This window comes from Anabrus simplex, chromosome 12 (assembly GCF_040414725.1).
Source record: "Anabrus simplex isolate iqAnaSimp1 chromosome 12, ASM4041472v1, whole genome shotgun sequence".
Taxonomy (NCBI): domain Eukaryota; kingdom Metazoa; phylum Arthropoda; class Insecta; order Orthoptera; family Tettigoniidae; genus Anabrus; species Anabrus simplex.
Window position 1 is genome coordinate 63,706,064 of NC_090276.1, and position 16,893 is coordinate 63,722,956.

The 16,893-nt window shown below is 38.9% G+C and overlaps 1 protein-coding gene across 1 annotated transcript in view; it reads right to left on the bottom strand.

Annotated features, from left to right (window-relative positions):
- HBS1 (translation elongation factor EF-1alpha (GTPase) HBS1) overlaps positions 1–16,893 on the bottom strand; it is a 167,862-nt gene that overhangs the window by 12,591 nt on the left and 138,378 nt on the right. Inside the window, exons 11-12 of the mRNA XM_067156259.2 lie at positions 11,193–11,392; positions 3,313–3,558 (exon numbers count right to left, since the gene is read on the bottom strand). Of these exons, the coding sequence (XP_067012360.2) occupies positions 3,313–3,558; positions 11,193–11,392 (446 nt within the window). The remainder of the gene's footprint in view (positions 1–3,312; positions 3,559–11,192; positions 11,393–16,893) is intronic.

A 16,893-nucleotide genomic window follows, 5' to 3' on the forward strand; every position in this document is an offset into this window, starting at 1 on the left:
TGCTGATTATATCATGATTTGGGGTGAAACGGAAGAGGAAGTACAGACCAGACTCAACATATGAAAATCCCAGTTCCAGAAATATAACCTCAACATCAGCTAGACCAAGACAGTGGTGATGGCAGGCAACAGGAAGGGCGTCCAGCAAGTGTAAAACTAGGAGACCACCAGCTAGAGTGTGTGTATAGTTTTCCTTACCTTGGAAATGTAATCTGGAGTGATAATTTGGTCAGAAAGGAAATTACAGAGTGCAAAAGGATCAGAATTCTACCAACAGGTAAGAACACTTTTATGGGATGACATGATACCAAAACCGGCCAAACTGATGATGTTTAACAGCAATTTCATACCAATATTGACCTGTGGTATTGAAGCATGCACCCTCACAAAGCAGATTCATCAAGAATGCAAGCATCAGAGATGAAATTTCTTAGATCCACCATCCAGGAGACCAAGATGGACAAGTTAAGAAATGAGGAGGTGAGGTAAGAAGCCAGAATAAAGACATCCCTATTAGACCGAATCGGTACATCTAGACTACGGTGGTACGGGTATGTGATGAGGATGGATCCTACAAGAACAGCCAGAATAAGTTTGGAAAGACAGGTGGAGGGGAAAAGACCTGCAGGAAGACCTAAAACCCGATGGATGGATATGATCAAAGTTGATCTAGTTACCAGGGCATGGAGAGTGGATGATGTTCTCCATGACAAGTTGTATATGGACAGGAAGAAGTGGAAGAGGCTCATAAACAGCACCCGGGAAACTGGAACTGTACAATAATGATGATGATGATGATGATGATGATGATGATGATGATGATGTATCATGATGGAAGTAATAAATAAAAGCACAACTGGCAACATTTTACTTCTATGACTAAGATTTATTGTATTAGTTACTAGCACTTACACATTAACAGACACATGAGTTCACAGTTTGCGCTTTCTGCTCACTTACAAATTAACACACTGCACAGTTTCCAATAATGCGAGTCATGCACTGTCTGTCAAGGTAAGTCGCTGACACTTGTTCTTGGTCAAACGGTCTCCATTCGATGTTTCCCAAGCTGACAAGTGCACCCTGGGTTGCTCGCACACTGCAGAAAGATTCAAACCTCAGCTCTACGGCAGATCTCACTTCACATCAGACACGCAACTCTGTACTGAACTACACTCAGCTACACTTCACAACCACAGCAATAACCACCTACCCACTATCTCTTTTTCAGACTGTATGGTGCGCACAGCATAACTCTCTCAGTAACCCCACAGTACTTTGTACTACATGGCAGTGCTCGGACAGTGAGCCCCCAACACATCGAACAGAACTTCAGACTAGGCCACTCGATGGTCACCTGTCTGGCTTACAGGTGCCTAACCAGCTCACGAACAATCCAGAAGCTATATATGTCCAGAACACATTCGGCTCCCAATCCTCTTGAGGTTTCTAGTAGTGGCCAGAGGCTTCCACGGAGATGACAGAGAGACGTCTGAGAGGGGCTGGACTAGCACGCCTCACTTTGTTCTAACTGGTTGGCCATGCGGGGGGCGGGGCAATACCTATGTAGTGATGTCAGCCGTTCAGGTGGGGCCAAACTAGCTTGTCCCTCCCTAGACCCTGGCATGGTCTAGCAAATAAAAGAGCAGACATACCATCACAATGTTATTAAATTTGTTTCATTACATGATTACATTTTTAAATGGACATGGATTCTTGTATTTGCCTACAATAAACAACGTGGTTTATCCATGCCAGATGTATTTCAACAAAAGACATTTCAGATCTATTTTTCTTTAGCACGTTAGAGGCTACTCTAACGCGAAATATCCGGTATGTGGGTTGGGTTGTTTTTACTGTAATAAACTCCTTGAATTTAGGGAGCATTCTTGCCACTTGAGACGTTTCAGTAGGTTATTACTTATCACTAAAAATAATGTCTTACAAGATAACCTTTAATTCATTTCCGTATTGTTATTCAAAATCATTATTGTGCATTTACTTGCTAATACATATAATATATAATATAACCAAGGAGCACTTCCCCTCCTCTCTTTGCAAAAATGAAGTACTTAATGAAAAGGACTAAGGAAATTCTATTTTTAATTAAGTAGTATCTTTTTCATTCTGTTATCACATGTTTTATTTTTCCTTTAGTTTCTAAACTGATTCATTCATAAATTAGTTTTAAGAGATTGATGAACCTAACAATTATACATTAACTGAGTCAAAACTGAAAAGAAATGGCTTCAAATACCATAAGTTATCTTTTACAGGTATTTTAAGTATTATATTATAATTATTCCACAGACTGAAAAATTATAGTTGTATTAACTGAGTTCACACTGAAAAAATATGTCTTCCTTCTAAACAAATTTCAACACAGAGTAACAGTCAGCTGTTCTCTGCTCAGCTTAAAGCCTGGTACTGGTTTTTCTTCAGCAGTTGCTAGTGCTTTGGGGACAGACATTAAACAGTACACTTGATTTGGATGAGGATATTATTCTTTAATTAAATTAACTGTTTTATTCTTGAACTCATCTGCAGCTGTGGGATCTGCAGATAACGTTTCACCACCAATGTCTATTGTGTAGACGCCATGCAATTTTTTCCAGTGACCAAGCCATCCATCACTTTGAATTCCTCACCATTTCCTATTCTTTTATGAAGTGTTATAACTTTTCCTTCTGTCTGGTAATGGGAGTTTCTTAATGATGCTCATGAATAAATTAAAGCCATAAAGCATAATTGGCAATTTCATTTGTCAGGTTCTTTCAAGTGCATCTAGCAGAATGTATTTTCCTAATTCAACTCGAGTATGATATTCCTGCACAGATTTAAGACTCACTCACTCCACTGAATGAATCAGAAATCACTGACTATACATTTACAGCTCCTAATTCATTACAAACTAAATACATGTATTCACCTTTTTCCAAACATTCTGTTTGTTTCTCCTGGCATTTTACAATCACTCACTCACTCCACTGTATGAATCAGAAAACTGACTAAAAATAGCATCTGTTATTGTAAGTGATAAGCAACATTAAACCAGCATCATCTTATCTGCAAGCGGGGCAGGAGGCAGCCGGGGTGTTTGTAACAGTGGGAAACTGTAAGCGACATTATTCTCCAGGTCGACCCGTTAACTTGAGGCCAATCAAGAGTGCATCCACTGTAATTAGGAACTCCTCTAGTAAAATGAATACGATGGACCTCCATGACGATGTCGAGAGAGAGAGAGAGAGAGAGAGAGAGAGTGGGGGGGGAAAGGAATAGGTATAATCGAGACTCAATGAACAAGGAACTCACCTTTGTAACGAGGCCAGCTGCAATGGTGACTCCTCCAACCCGTAGCATAAAGCGGCCCAGCTCCTTCACATCCCGGTAGAGTTCCATACAGATGGGACGATTAGACTCCAGCTCTATGACTCCGCTTGTGTTACGAGTTAAACAACGGGGGTGTTTCTTTAGGACCTCTCCAGAGCTCTTGTGAAGTTGTGCTACCAGTTTGGATACTACCACTTGTTCTACCAGAGAATGGTGGTGCATAATTACCTAAAAGCACATAAATATATATCAGGATTTTTCCCCCATGAAACAGTTATAATTTCTGCAACAGATTGTTTTTTAAATTGGGTTTACGTTGTACATTGTACAGACACAGATAGGTCTTATGGCAATGATGGGACAGGAAAGGCCTAGGAGTGGAAATAGTAAAAAATGGGAAACCATGGAAAATCATTTTCAGGGCTGCCGACAGTGGGGTTTGAATTAAAATTAAAATATAGGATTTTCACCCACCTTATTCAATACACAGTGTTAACTCTAAACTTAACACATGGATCATCTTCAGTATATACAAATGTTATAAAATAATTAAAATATAAAAACATTAGTGTGAAAAGTTTCTTTTAAGAGTTACAGTGGTGCAGTGGGGCTTGAACACACTACCTCCCGAATACTGGCCGCATCTAAGCGACTCCAGCTACCAAGCTCGGTTTCTGCAATAGAAGGTTGGATGTGAGCCATTGTGGCATGGTGAGAATAATCTCTAATAGTGTATTGAAAGAAACAAGTAATGAGTTGAGGGCAACACAATATAGCACGTGAACGGACAGTAGGTATCAAGCATATGTGTAGATAGGGGAAATATAGGATCATTGAAGGAAGTGCAAAATACAGTAAGAACAAAACTGGACACAGACCTGAAAAGGAAAGAGACTGAAGATCTGTCAAGTTGGCCCACTCAATGAGTGCTGATGCCTGCCCTCCTAATGAAGCTGGGAAGCTAAAACAAACTCCACAGGTGATAAAAACAAAAGGTTAAAAGAACTGGAATCAATGTGTTCAGCTATAATGGGCGATATCAAGGCAGTGAGAGTGACAAAACTGAAAAAGGAGAGAAGGTATCTTACGATTGTACTGACATGGCACAAAAAAAAAAATTGTTATACACCGCACTGACACATAGGTCTTATGGCGACGATGGAATAGGAAAGGCCTAGAAGTGGGAAGGAAGTGGCCATGGCCTTAATTATTCACCCATTTGCCTGGTGTGAAAATGGGGAACCACGGAAAGCCATCTTCAGGGCTGTCGACAGTGGGATTCGAACCCACTATCTCCCGGATGCAAGCTCACAGCTGTGTGCCCCTAACCGTACAGCCAACTCATGCGGTGGCACAAAAATCAGTAAGATAATGTGCTTTACTGTTTCTCCAGAGGAACCCGCTGACTTCAAAAAATTCTATTTTGACCACTTGAATCTTTTAAAAACTGCACATAAGTCAGGACACAAGTAGGGTCTGAAATAAAAACTAGACGGAGGCAGGGAAGTTTATGGTTGTGTACACTTCAGCTAAGACTTGGATAGTAAGATGTATGGTGGAGAAATACAGTAAAAGTGAGTGGAATCATAATTCCCCTAACCAAGTTGCATCTAAAAGAGGGGAAACAATATGGTGACAAAAGTCAGTCAATATCTTACAAACATAATATTTTTCATAATGATTGTACATGTTTCTGAAGATATGTGAGGTAATAATTGGCTGTGCCATATCATGATCATAATTTTTAACCAGTCCAGTTTCCCGGGTGCAATGAATGAGCACTCTCCATTTACTTCTGTCCCTGTAGATATCTTCTTCCATAACCTGCTGAAAATTCAGACCTCATCAGACTAGGTCATTTCTAATTTGATCAGTCCATCTCTTCCTTGGCCGGCCTCTTGATCTTTTGCCTTTGAGTTCCTTCTCAAACAACACTCTGTTTTTTGTGGGTCCATTCTTTTGAGATGACCAAACCACTTCAGCCTGGCTTTGACACAGATCTCACTAAGGGGTCTTTTCCCTTGGACAAGGTGACGTATCTCGTCGTTTCTTGCATTGTCCCTCCTTGTTTTCTGATGAATCATAATTCTTAAGAATTTAATTTTCACTGCTTGTAGTTTGCTGATACTTCTGTTGGTATGAATGCAGGTTTCTAGACTGTATGTGGTAACTGTTACAAAGAAGCTCCTGAAGAATATTAGTTTTGACCCTCATGAAACTTGCTTATCCCAAAGATGTTTTCAAACTAGATGATAAAAAACTGGGCTCCATTCTGTATTCTACTAGTGATTTCTGCAGATGGTCGGCTATCTGCTTTTACTGCCAAGGTAACAGAATTGATGTACTTGTTCAACTTCGATCCATCTAGAGTGATGTTAATGCAGATGTTCTTTCGACTAACGGGGAACACTACCATTATGAACTTCTTTATCTTGAGATCAAACTGCTTGAATATAGCATTCTTATTCAACTTCTGTTGTACTTCAGACTCACTACCACCCTATATCACCACATCATCTGCAAAGGCAAGAGCTTTAAACTCAAGAGTAGTTGTTGAGTCACTGAACTCTTTCATTATTTCATCCATTACTATAATGAGGCTCTTTTTCTTATTGTAAGTGACTGTACTCAATCTCTCCAGCTGACTTGCTAGGCCTAACGCATTAGAGGATTTTCTTTCAGGGTTTACTCCCTTAACCTTTGAGGATGCCTTCCTCGTCCTACAAGGCAGTAGGTTCCATCTGTACACCCCGAGAAGGATGGGTTGCCTCTTCCGCCATCTCCACCGTACCGAAGTCCATCTTCTCCGCCGTAGATGCCGTTGAGGTCTTCAACCTTAACCCAGGGCAAGGGCTCTCCGTATTTATGACCCCTGGAGAGAGGGTGTCCCAGTATTCTGAAGTCCCTGGGAATTGGGAAGGTCAACTACAGGTCTGTTTGTAATTAGGATGCTAATGGAAAAATACTGGGAGAAGAACAAGCCTTTAATTCTAATATTTTTGGACATCGAGAAAGCCTACAACAGTGTACCAAGGGAAAGAATTTGGCAATGCATGAAAGAACTTCAAATGCGAGACAGCCTCATAGACAAAGTGAAAATGCTGTATAGTGGAAATAGTTGTATTCAAGTAGGACGCGGTTTGCTGGACTGGTTTGAAACAAACAGAGGAGTGCAGCAGGGCAGCTCATTGTCATCACTTCTATTTATTATTGTGATGTATGTAGTAACGAAATCTATTAAAAGGAAAGAACATGGAGATATCAAAGCCTTCACATTTGCAGATGATGTTGCGATCTGGAGTGACTCAGAAGAGGAATTGGGAGAGAGAATGCAAAGCTGGAATGAGGAGTTTAAGAAATATGGTTTAACATCAGTAAGACCAAGATGGTGGCGATGAAAGTGTATGTGGAAGGAGCAGAACCAATAGTCATGTTAAATGAAGCCCAACTGGACAGCGTTCCAGTTTTCAAATACTTAGGTAACGTTCTATCAAATGACAACCTAGCAAAACATGAGGTGAACAATAGAATCAATAAGGCAACAGAATTTTACCACCAGGTAAGACACCCGCTGTGGGATGAGCGAATACCTATGAAAACAAAAATGACATTGTACAAGTCCTATTATACACTAATTCTTACATACAGTCTCGAAACCACAACACTGACCAATAGAGATAATTCCAAACTCCAGGCAGCTGAAATGAAATTCCTACGCACTATGATCCAGAAAACCACGAAAGACAAGATTAGGAATGAGAAAATTACAGAAGAAGTAGGAATAGATGATTCTCTCCTCAATAAGATTCAGATATCAAGACTGAAGTGGTTTGGTCACATGAAGGGGATGCCAGTTAACAGAACTGCAAGGAAGGAATTTGACAGATAAGGAGAAGGAAGATGACCTGTGGGAAGGCCACGAAGGAAATGGATAGATTTAGTAAAGAACGATGTACTGCTGAGAGGTCATGATTGGGACAAGTTGGTGGAGGATGAATGGTACAAGGACAGGATGAGATGGAGGAGGCTCGTATACCACACCCGGGAAACTGGAGATGGTTTAGGATGATGATGATGATGATGATGATGATGATGATTATGACTACGATGAATAAAAGTGGCAATAGTGTGCTGCTTTGTTTTACACGCTGCCTAGTCTCAAACCCCTCCGAATATCCATCCGCTATTTGGATGCAACTCTGGCAATGTCAATGTAGCATTTTGTCTTTATTAATTAACACACATGGTATAGATCTACTCTCAAGGCATTCCCAGATTTTTGGTCTCTGCATCCTGTCGTAAGCCTTCTCAGTATCTCAGAAAATGAAAGTGACATCTTTCCCAGTGCTTCTCATGATAATCCTTACAGAAAATATCAGATATGTTGTTGGTCTATTCTTTCTATTCTTTCTAAAACCATACTGCCCCTCTTCAAGCTGTGGCTCAATGATGATCTATGATTCGTTTCAATATTTTGAGTCCACGAGATGGAAGAGTAATGCTCCTGTAGTTGTTGGGTTTCTGTCTGTCTCCTTTCTTAAGTAGAGGGATGATGACACCTTTAGTCCAGTCTTCATGCAGTTTTTCTTCTTTTCTTTTCTTCTTTCAAAATTGTGTTTAAGACTCTAAACAACCACTGCAATCCTTGCACTCCAGCAGCCTTGATCATGTCAGTGCTTACCTCATCTATGCCTGTTGCCTTGGCTTTACTTGTGTTCTGTGTTCTTTAGGGCATTTTCCACTTCCATCCATGTTATAGGAGAATCCACATTCTGAATACTGTATTTTCTTTTGCCATGATCTCCTGTTTGATATTTAAATGTTCACCATTATATAATTTTCCAAAATACTGTCCCATTCATATCTCTTCTCTCTTTATCATATCAAATGATGTTCCCATCTTCTTTTTCCAGGGCCTTTATACCTGCATAGTTGCTTTTCTTGCTTCTCACAACTTGATAAGACAGTTTCTTGTTGTTCTTGCTGTCCTCTTCTAGTTTCTGTGTGAATTCAGTCCAGATTTTCTTCTTCTCATTAGAAATGATTCTTTTCACTTTAAGCTTCAGGTCTCGGTAAAATTGACCGAGTTGTTCTAACTTATCTTCATTCCTTGCGACACCTTTCTGACATTCTCTATCTCTTACTTGCCTCATTTCAGTTCTCTCCTTATTGCTGTTGGGACAGTTTCATTCTACCATAGGGTTTCTTTCTTTCTCTCTCTCTCTCACTCTCACACTCTCCAAATTGTTTTGCCAACAATATTGACTGCAGTGTCCACCAGGATTTTCTTAAATCCAAGCCATCATTCTTCAGCTGTTCCCACTTCACATTAGGACAGTTTGTTTCTAATTTTCATCTGGTATTCAGACCTCTTATATGGTTTTTCAAATTGCTGAACCTATATCTTGGGTTCATGCCTGGTACATAAAAATAATAAAAAAAGTGTCGAAACCACAGTTTTTGGGGTCGCTGAGAGGAACTGTGACACTCTAGATGCCATTTAAGTCCAAGTTTAGCCTCCATCAGCGTGGGAGTTGAGAAGGGGGTTAACAAGAAAATGTCCAAAATGATCTATATTTGTATCGAGTTCACAGTTTTCGGGGTCCCTAGCCTGATTGATGACAGTCCCAGTGACAGTTTGAATCATGTACTTCACATCAATAGTGCGAGGCATAAGTACATGCAGTTATACTTTTCTTTTATTATTTGTTTGAAAGGACAATCCCGTGACAATCTGGGCTGCCACAAGGAAATAGTTAACATGAAATTTAAATCTCAAACTAAAACTAAAAATTAAACACAAAACAATAACTCTAAATTTACAAAACAGTTCATAAACTATCAGTCAATGTTGCAATAAAGAAATCTACAAAATAAATCATGTCAAACAGTTAATACAAATCTTAAAATCAAACATTCAATGAAAGTGCCCGAGTAGAGCCAGATACTACACCTAGCATTCTATATCACCGACAGCATTAATGTGCTTGCTGTTTATGAATGCCACACTATTCCCCGTTTCCTTCTTATATCCATGCCGGAAGAGTTTGTAGCTTTTCCGCAGCATTTTACTTCCCCTTCCACTCTGTTTTGCTCAGTCCAAGGACCTCAATCTTTCTTCTTTCTATGAGATCTACAAGCTCCTCACATTTAGCAGTCAGGGTTATGGTACTTAATGTTGCTATTTTGTATTTGTTCCTTCCATCCAGGATGTGTTCTCTTTCAATAATTCTGTTTAACTTTGGGGTTATCACCGTCACCCTTACCAGAATTATACACAGGAGGAAGTCTCTGTTTACATCCAAGTGATTGGACAATTTTTTTCTCCACTTGCTGGCTGTACTGCATATTTAATTTAAATTAAATTTATGGACATAAAGTGATATGTTTGTCTGTCCTTGAACATTTCAACTTCCAAGAGATGTCCTGAATTGTGCAATACAGTCTCTAACAAGTTTATTCATGCAGCATATATGCTTTTCAGTCCATGAGTATCATAATAGATGTTCAGCAGTCAGTTGTAACTTCAGCAATAGAAGGTAGGCAAGCATGTTTTTCAATTAAAAGACTTGGGCCGATTGTAGAAACGATGACTAGTTTTAAGCCTTAGACACTCCCTACACAACGTCTAGGTTACGTATGATGTTCCATTGCATAAACCATGTTCAGCCAGTGTTTTAAGTTTCAATATTAGTTTGAAAATGGAAAGAAGTATCTTCCACGCAACTCTTTCCTTGTCGCAACCAATGAAATTTGTCGGGGCTCAGCTGTCATCTTCCTACACAATACACAAATATGGCTAAACACGAGCATGGTTTGCCCACAGATAAGAATATCGCTTTCGTCGGAAATGAAATCTCATAATAATATCGAGACTAAAGCGACACGTCACCGTACGGGGAAATGCACTTTTGATTTAATTTAATTGATTTGATTGTTGTTACAGTGAGTGTAATCTAAAACAGCATCCGCGAAGGAAATACGAAACTATAGTTCTGAGTAATGTGTAACCATATAGATGTAGCTTGCATTTTTACACCAGGCAAATAGTGGGGCTGTTATCATGGCCACAACTCTTCCTTCCCTGCATTTGCCTTTACCTATCTCGTAGTTGCTGAAAACTTATCTGAATTTAGTGCGATGATTATTTATTTAAAAAAAAAAAAAAAACCAAACACACACACACAACCAACTTTGCAGTGTCACTATTATGTGTGCTTACTTGGCAGTAAATATAAATGAATCCCTCCTGGTTGAAGTACGTGACAGCCCTCTGATGATCGGGACAAGTTATTCTGATATGGATGTAATCTATATGACCTATAATTCCAGGGAAATTATCCCAAATATAATAAAATATAGCGGTTGCACTGTCCCTAGTGTCAGGCTCAAGAAACAAGTCCTTTATATTCTCTCTAGAAAAGCAAAATAGTATTTTAAACTGTACCTCCCCATATATTTCAAATGAATTGCTACGATTTCGCAGCAGACGACCCACAGGTGGCTGTCGGACTAACCTTTCTTCCCGGAATCGTCCCATCATAATACAAATTATATGTTTCCTGGTACATAACCTCTGATTGTGATTCACTCCTAAAATTTGTGGTTAAGCAGTGTTTTCGGCAGTATTTAAACATGGCTGGTGTTTTAACAGTAAACAATGTCTAAATACCATTTCTGCAATCAGCCCTTTGAAACTAAGGGCATTCATTAGAATCAATGGTTCATTTGTCTCAACTAAATATAATATGATGATGATGATGATGATTGTTGTTTTAAGGGGCCAAACATCCACCTATGTCATCAACACAAGTATGGTATGTTTTGTAGTGAAAAGTGAAGCTATCTTCACATTTACTTACGGCATATCCTTTTGTGATGGGGACCTGAATATTAAACACAACAATCCTCGCTTCAAACCGGGTTGTCACTGGAATCGGCTTTGCAGGATCACATAAGACATAGCCTACGTTCACATTCTCCTTCTCAATGCCGCAGATGGTTGCGCTCACCTGATCACCAGCGTATGCTATCTGAACTGGGGCATCGTCAATTAATAGAGCTGAAACAATTTAAAAGATGGTTGCAAAGGTACATCAAGAGAAAAGTACAGTTTGAAGAAGAGCATTTATAATTTACAAATGTAGTAAATATTTCATGAAAACATATTGTATTTCCTTGTGTATTACACCCTTTCTTTCTCTCATTTATAACAGGAAAAAAAGAAGGGAGGGTGTTCCAATCTGCAATAGCCTGCCAATTTTTCCAGTGACTTCTGAGTATAAAGAACTATAAATTGTACACTATTCTTTAACAAATTTGTGATTGTATTCTGAGTCTTACTGGCTACCTTTGTTGGAAGGTAGCATTTCTAAATTTTAAAAAGTAAAGAAGACAATAAAAGGTAAACACATGACTTTTAGGCCTATATATAAAGTAAATATACTGTAGTCAGTTTTAGTTACTCGTATATCAAGTCATTAGTTTCATTTCATTAACTCATCTGATGAGGCTGACGTCAGAAAGGGCATCTGGTCGTAAAATCTCTCAATGAAGTTTCATCTCACTCATACTCGACACCATAGAGAAAAGGGGTAAAGGTAGGGCACACAGTTCTATCTATTGTGTTATGCAATATTAATATAAAATAACTTAATGGCTAGTCATTTGTCTCTGTCAGTTGAGGAGTAAGCCTAGCTCACAGAAAACCTAATTACTGCTTTAATTTGAATTATCATCATCTTGTGCTGCTACTGGTGTGTTGTTAACCCAAATGAAGCCATCTTCACCGCCATCAAGAGCATCTGAGATCAAATCTTTTTGGAACTTTCAAATATAATTTTGTTTCCGACTATAGAGTCCGAACAGTGATAATCTATTTACAATCACAAAGAATGGGTACCGTCCACCTAATCAATACTTATATCTTATATCTTATTACTAAGCAGTACCGGTTTCGACCTTCACAGAGGTCATCCTCAGCTGTCATGAGATCTAAAGTTAACTTAATATATAATTTTAAAACATTACTAAATCTAATGAAGAATGTCACATGATGTAAGTGATAATATTAAAATATACAGATATATAGATAATTTGGTAAAATAGAATTTCTACAACATTTTACGTGTAGAAATTCTATTTTACCAAATTATCTATTACTCACGAACAGTACACTAGAATTTTATGTAACATATACATGTGATAGAATAATGACGCTTGTTTTTTAAACCAAAAGACACATCATATCATTGTATATTTTATATATTGTATATTTTAATATTATCACTTACATCATGTGACATTCTTCATTAGATTTAGTAAGGTTTTTAAAATTATATATTAAGTTAACTTTAGATCTCATGACCAGCTGAGGATGACCTCTGTGAAGGTCAAAACCGGTACTGCTTAGTAATAAGATATAATAAAGTAATGATTAGGTGGATGGAACCCATTCTTTGTGATTGTAAATACAAAGTATCAATACGGACATGAAACTGATAGATTACAACAGTGATAATCTATTCGCAAATGGTTTCTAGAGATGGACTCCGTTATTCCCAGTTGGTGTATGTGTAGCACTTCCGAATAAAGCCATGCTGCAGAAAGCGTGCCAACCCACTAGCCGATCGCAAGCAAATGTTACGAGTTGTACTTCCCAATGTAATACATAGTGACTGGGAGCATTTCTTTGGGTAACTGAAGCTGCTGAAAGCCAGGCCTTTATTTTTAAGTATATTTAATGCTTGTTCTCTACATTTACCACATCAGAATTTACCTAAACGGCTGTATTTGAGATAAGAGAGACCGTATTGTTTAGGTCAGGTATGCTATCAAGTGCCCAGATAGGGCAGAAATTCCACAATGAATTATGAATGAATTATAGGTCATATAGATTACATCCATATAAAGCTTGCCGAATTGATATATATCTAAAGGTGAGGAGGTAATGAGCTTTATTATCATAATTTACTGATAATAATGTTATTGACTTCACGTCCCACTAACTACTTTTGCGGTTTTCGGAGATGCCGAGGTGCCGGAATGTTGTTCCACAGGAGTTCTTTATGTGCCCGTAAATCTACTGACATGAGGCTGACGTATTTGAGCACCTTCAAATACCACCAGATTGAGTCAGGATCGAACCTGCCAAGTTGAGGTCAGAAGGCCAGCGTCTCAACTGCCTGAGCCACTCAGCCTGGCATTATCATAATTTTCTACATTCGTTACTTCCAATTTTTTATTAATGCATAGTATATTTTGTTTGGCATCTCCAAAAAACCATAAAAGTATTAGAGGGACATAAAACCAATAACATTATTGTTTGTTGACAAGGAAAACAATTATGATGGGTTGCTTTTATCAAGTTTTAAACCTATTCTCTCAAAAAATGTCCTATACTGGCCTGAGTTACAAGATATTAAACAATCACTTTGTTAATTATCTTGCCTGCTATATTAATATCAACAACCATGAATATTCCTTAACTAAAGTAAACTTGTGTCCTCAGCCCGAGGGGGTGCAGCTTTCTTTTAACCACGCCCCCAACGGAGGTGAGCTGCATGTATAATTTTACCGCACATTAACCTTCCTGCTATTCTTAAATCTCTGGCAGCACCGGGAATCACACTCGGGCTCCCGAGAAGGCAGCTAACTGTGTTGCTGGCGGACATTCTTAACTACAAAACACAGACACATTCCATGATTGATGTGTGCTTGCAGTGCATGGGTCGGACATACGAAACTGTTCACCTATTTGTACGACATAAAGGAACTGCAGCATGCTAGAGAGGTGGACATTTCATAATTGTGAAACACAGACGTACCGGATGACTTTGATGGACGGACAAAACTATTCACAAATTTGTGTGATGTCACTGGAGCTGCAGTATGGCCCGTACCTGATTCGAAGCAGAATCGCCATTCTTCTCTCATGATCTCAAATATAAAGATTGGAACTTTCCACCTAATTTATTATAAGATGTTAAAAATATTTTTACATTGCAGTATCGGTTTCGACCCTATGTGTGGGTCATCTTCAGCTGCTGAACATATAATATTAAAACACTATAACCAAACAAACCAAACTCCATGGCGCAACAGCCCCGAAGGGCCATGGCCTACCAAGCGACCGCTGCTCAGCCCGAAGGCCTACAGATTACGAGGGGCTGACTGGATCCTCTCGGCCGTTATGTCTGGCTTTCTAGACCGGGGCCGCTATCTCACCGTCAGATAGCTCCTCAATTGTAATCATGTAGGCTGAGGGGGACCTCGAACCAGCCCTCAGATGCAGGTAAGAATCCCTGACCTGGCCGGGCCGGGAATCGAACCCAGGGCCTCCGGGTAAGAGAGTAATAACAATAAAAATTTCTATAGATCAGGTATTTATATGCTTAAAGGCAGTAGCTGTCCATCCACCTATATCGGGCAAACAGGTAGAAACTTTGACATGAGGTACTTAGCATATGTAAATTCATGTAAAAGTAATAGATTTTCAACTATGGGAAAACACATGAAGGACTCAAACCATGAATTCACAAATATTGATCAAGATCTAAAAATCTTAAAAATGGTTAATAAGGGCTCTTTTGCTCAATATCTTTGAGAATTGTTTCATCCCCTGGATCAATTCTTTAATCCCAATTTCAACCTTAATGAAATATCTGAAAAAACAAACCCTTTATTTGATCTATTAATTCCTATTTTCAATAATACATACATACATACATACATACATACATACATACATACATACATACATACATACATTATCATTATAGACTGTTATGCCTTTCAGTGTTCAGTATGCAAGCCTCTGTGAATTTACTAAACGTCGCCACAATCCTCTATTTGCAACTAATGTTGTGGCCTCATTTAGTTCTATACCTCTTATCTTTAAATTGTTAGAAACTGAGTCTAACCATCGTCGTCTTGGTCTACCTCTACTTCTCTTACCCTCCATAACAGAGTCCATTATACTCCTAGGTAACCTATCCTCCTCCATTTGCCTCACATGACCGCACAGCTTCATCTATCGAGTTCATTCCTAAATTCGCCTTTATCTCCTCATTCCAAGCACCCTCCTGCCATTGTTCCCACCTGTTTGTACCAGCAATCATTCTTGCTACTTTCATGTCTGTTACTTCTAACTTATGAATAAGACATCCTGAGTCCACCCAGCTTTCGCTCCCATAAAGCAAAGTTGGTCTGAAAACAGACCGATGTAAAGATAGTTTTGTCTGGGAGCTGACTTCCTTCTTACAGAATACTGTTGATCGCAACTGCGAGCTCACTGCATTAGCTTTACGACACCTTGATTCAATCTCATTTACTATATTACCATCTTGGGAGAACACACAACCTAAATACTTGAAATTATCGACCTGTTCTAGCTTTGTATCACCAATCTGACATTCAATTCTGTTGAATTTCTTACCTACTGACATCAATTTAGTCTTCGAGAGGCTAATTTTCATACCATACTCATTGCACCTATTTTCAAGTTCCAAGATATTAGACTGCAGGCTTTCGGCACAATCTGCCATTAAGACCAAGTCGTCAGCATAGGCCAGACTGCTTACTACATTTCCACCTAACTGAATCCCTCCCTATCACTTTATACCTTTCAGCAGATGATCTATCTATACTACGAACAACAAAGGTGAAAGATTACAGCCTTGTCGCCTTGTCTAACCCCTGAAAGTACCCTGAACCAAGAACTAATTCTACCATCCATTCTCACTGAAGCCCAATTGGCAACATAAATGCCTCTGATTGATTTCAATAATCTACCCTTAATCACATAGTCCCCTAGTATGGCAAAATCCTTTTCCCTCGGTACCCTGTCATATGCTTTCTCTAGATCTACGAAACATAAACACAACTGCCTATTCCTCTCGTAGCACTTTTCAATTACCTGGCGCATACTGAAAATCTGATCTTGACAGCTTCTCTGTGGTCTGAAACCACACTGGTTTTCATTCAACTTCCTCTCAACGACTGATCGCACCCTCCCTTCCAAGATGCCAGTGAATACTTTGCCTGGTATACTAATCAATGAGATACCTCGATAGTTGTTGCAATCCTTCCTGTTCCCTTGCTTATAGATAGGTGCAATTACTGCTTTTGTCCAATCTGAAGGTACCTTATCGTGCTGATATTTTAGTGTTTCACCTGGTCTTCTGTGAGGTGCAGTCTTCCAATTGGAGGAAAGCTGAGAGCTTGCACGGGTTATATATATAATATTTGTTTTTTTCTTTTTATTCATGTCTTGCCTTTACTTTGATTTTGACTGATGATGATCTCTGGTAAGACCGAAAGTAGTTTCAACAAATATATGTAACTTTTTAAAGGTTACAACAAACAGTATTGAATAGGTGGAAACCTTTAGCTTTTGTATTACATTATATTGCTCTTCAATACGGATTAATATGAAATTTATTACCCATGGAAAACTGAAAGTTCATTCACATCAGTCGACACTGGAAAGTATGGCTTTATCTTTAACAAATTAACCAAGTCTGCATTGTGACATCCTAAGCATGACGAGATTTAAAAAAATTA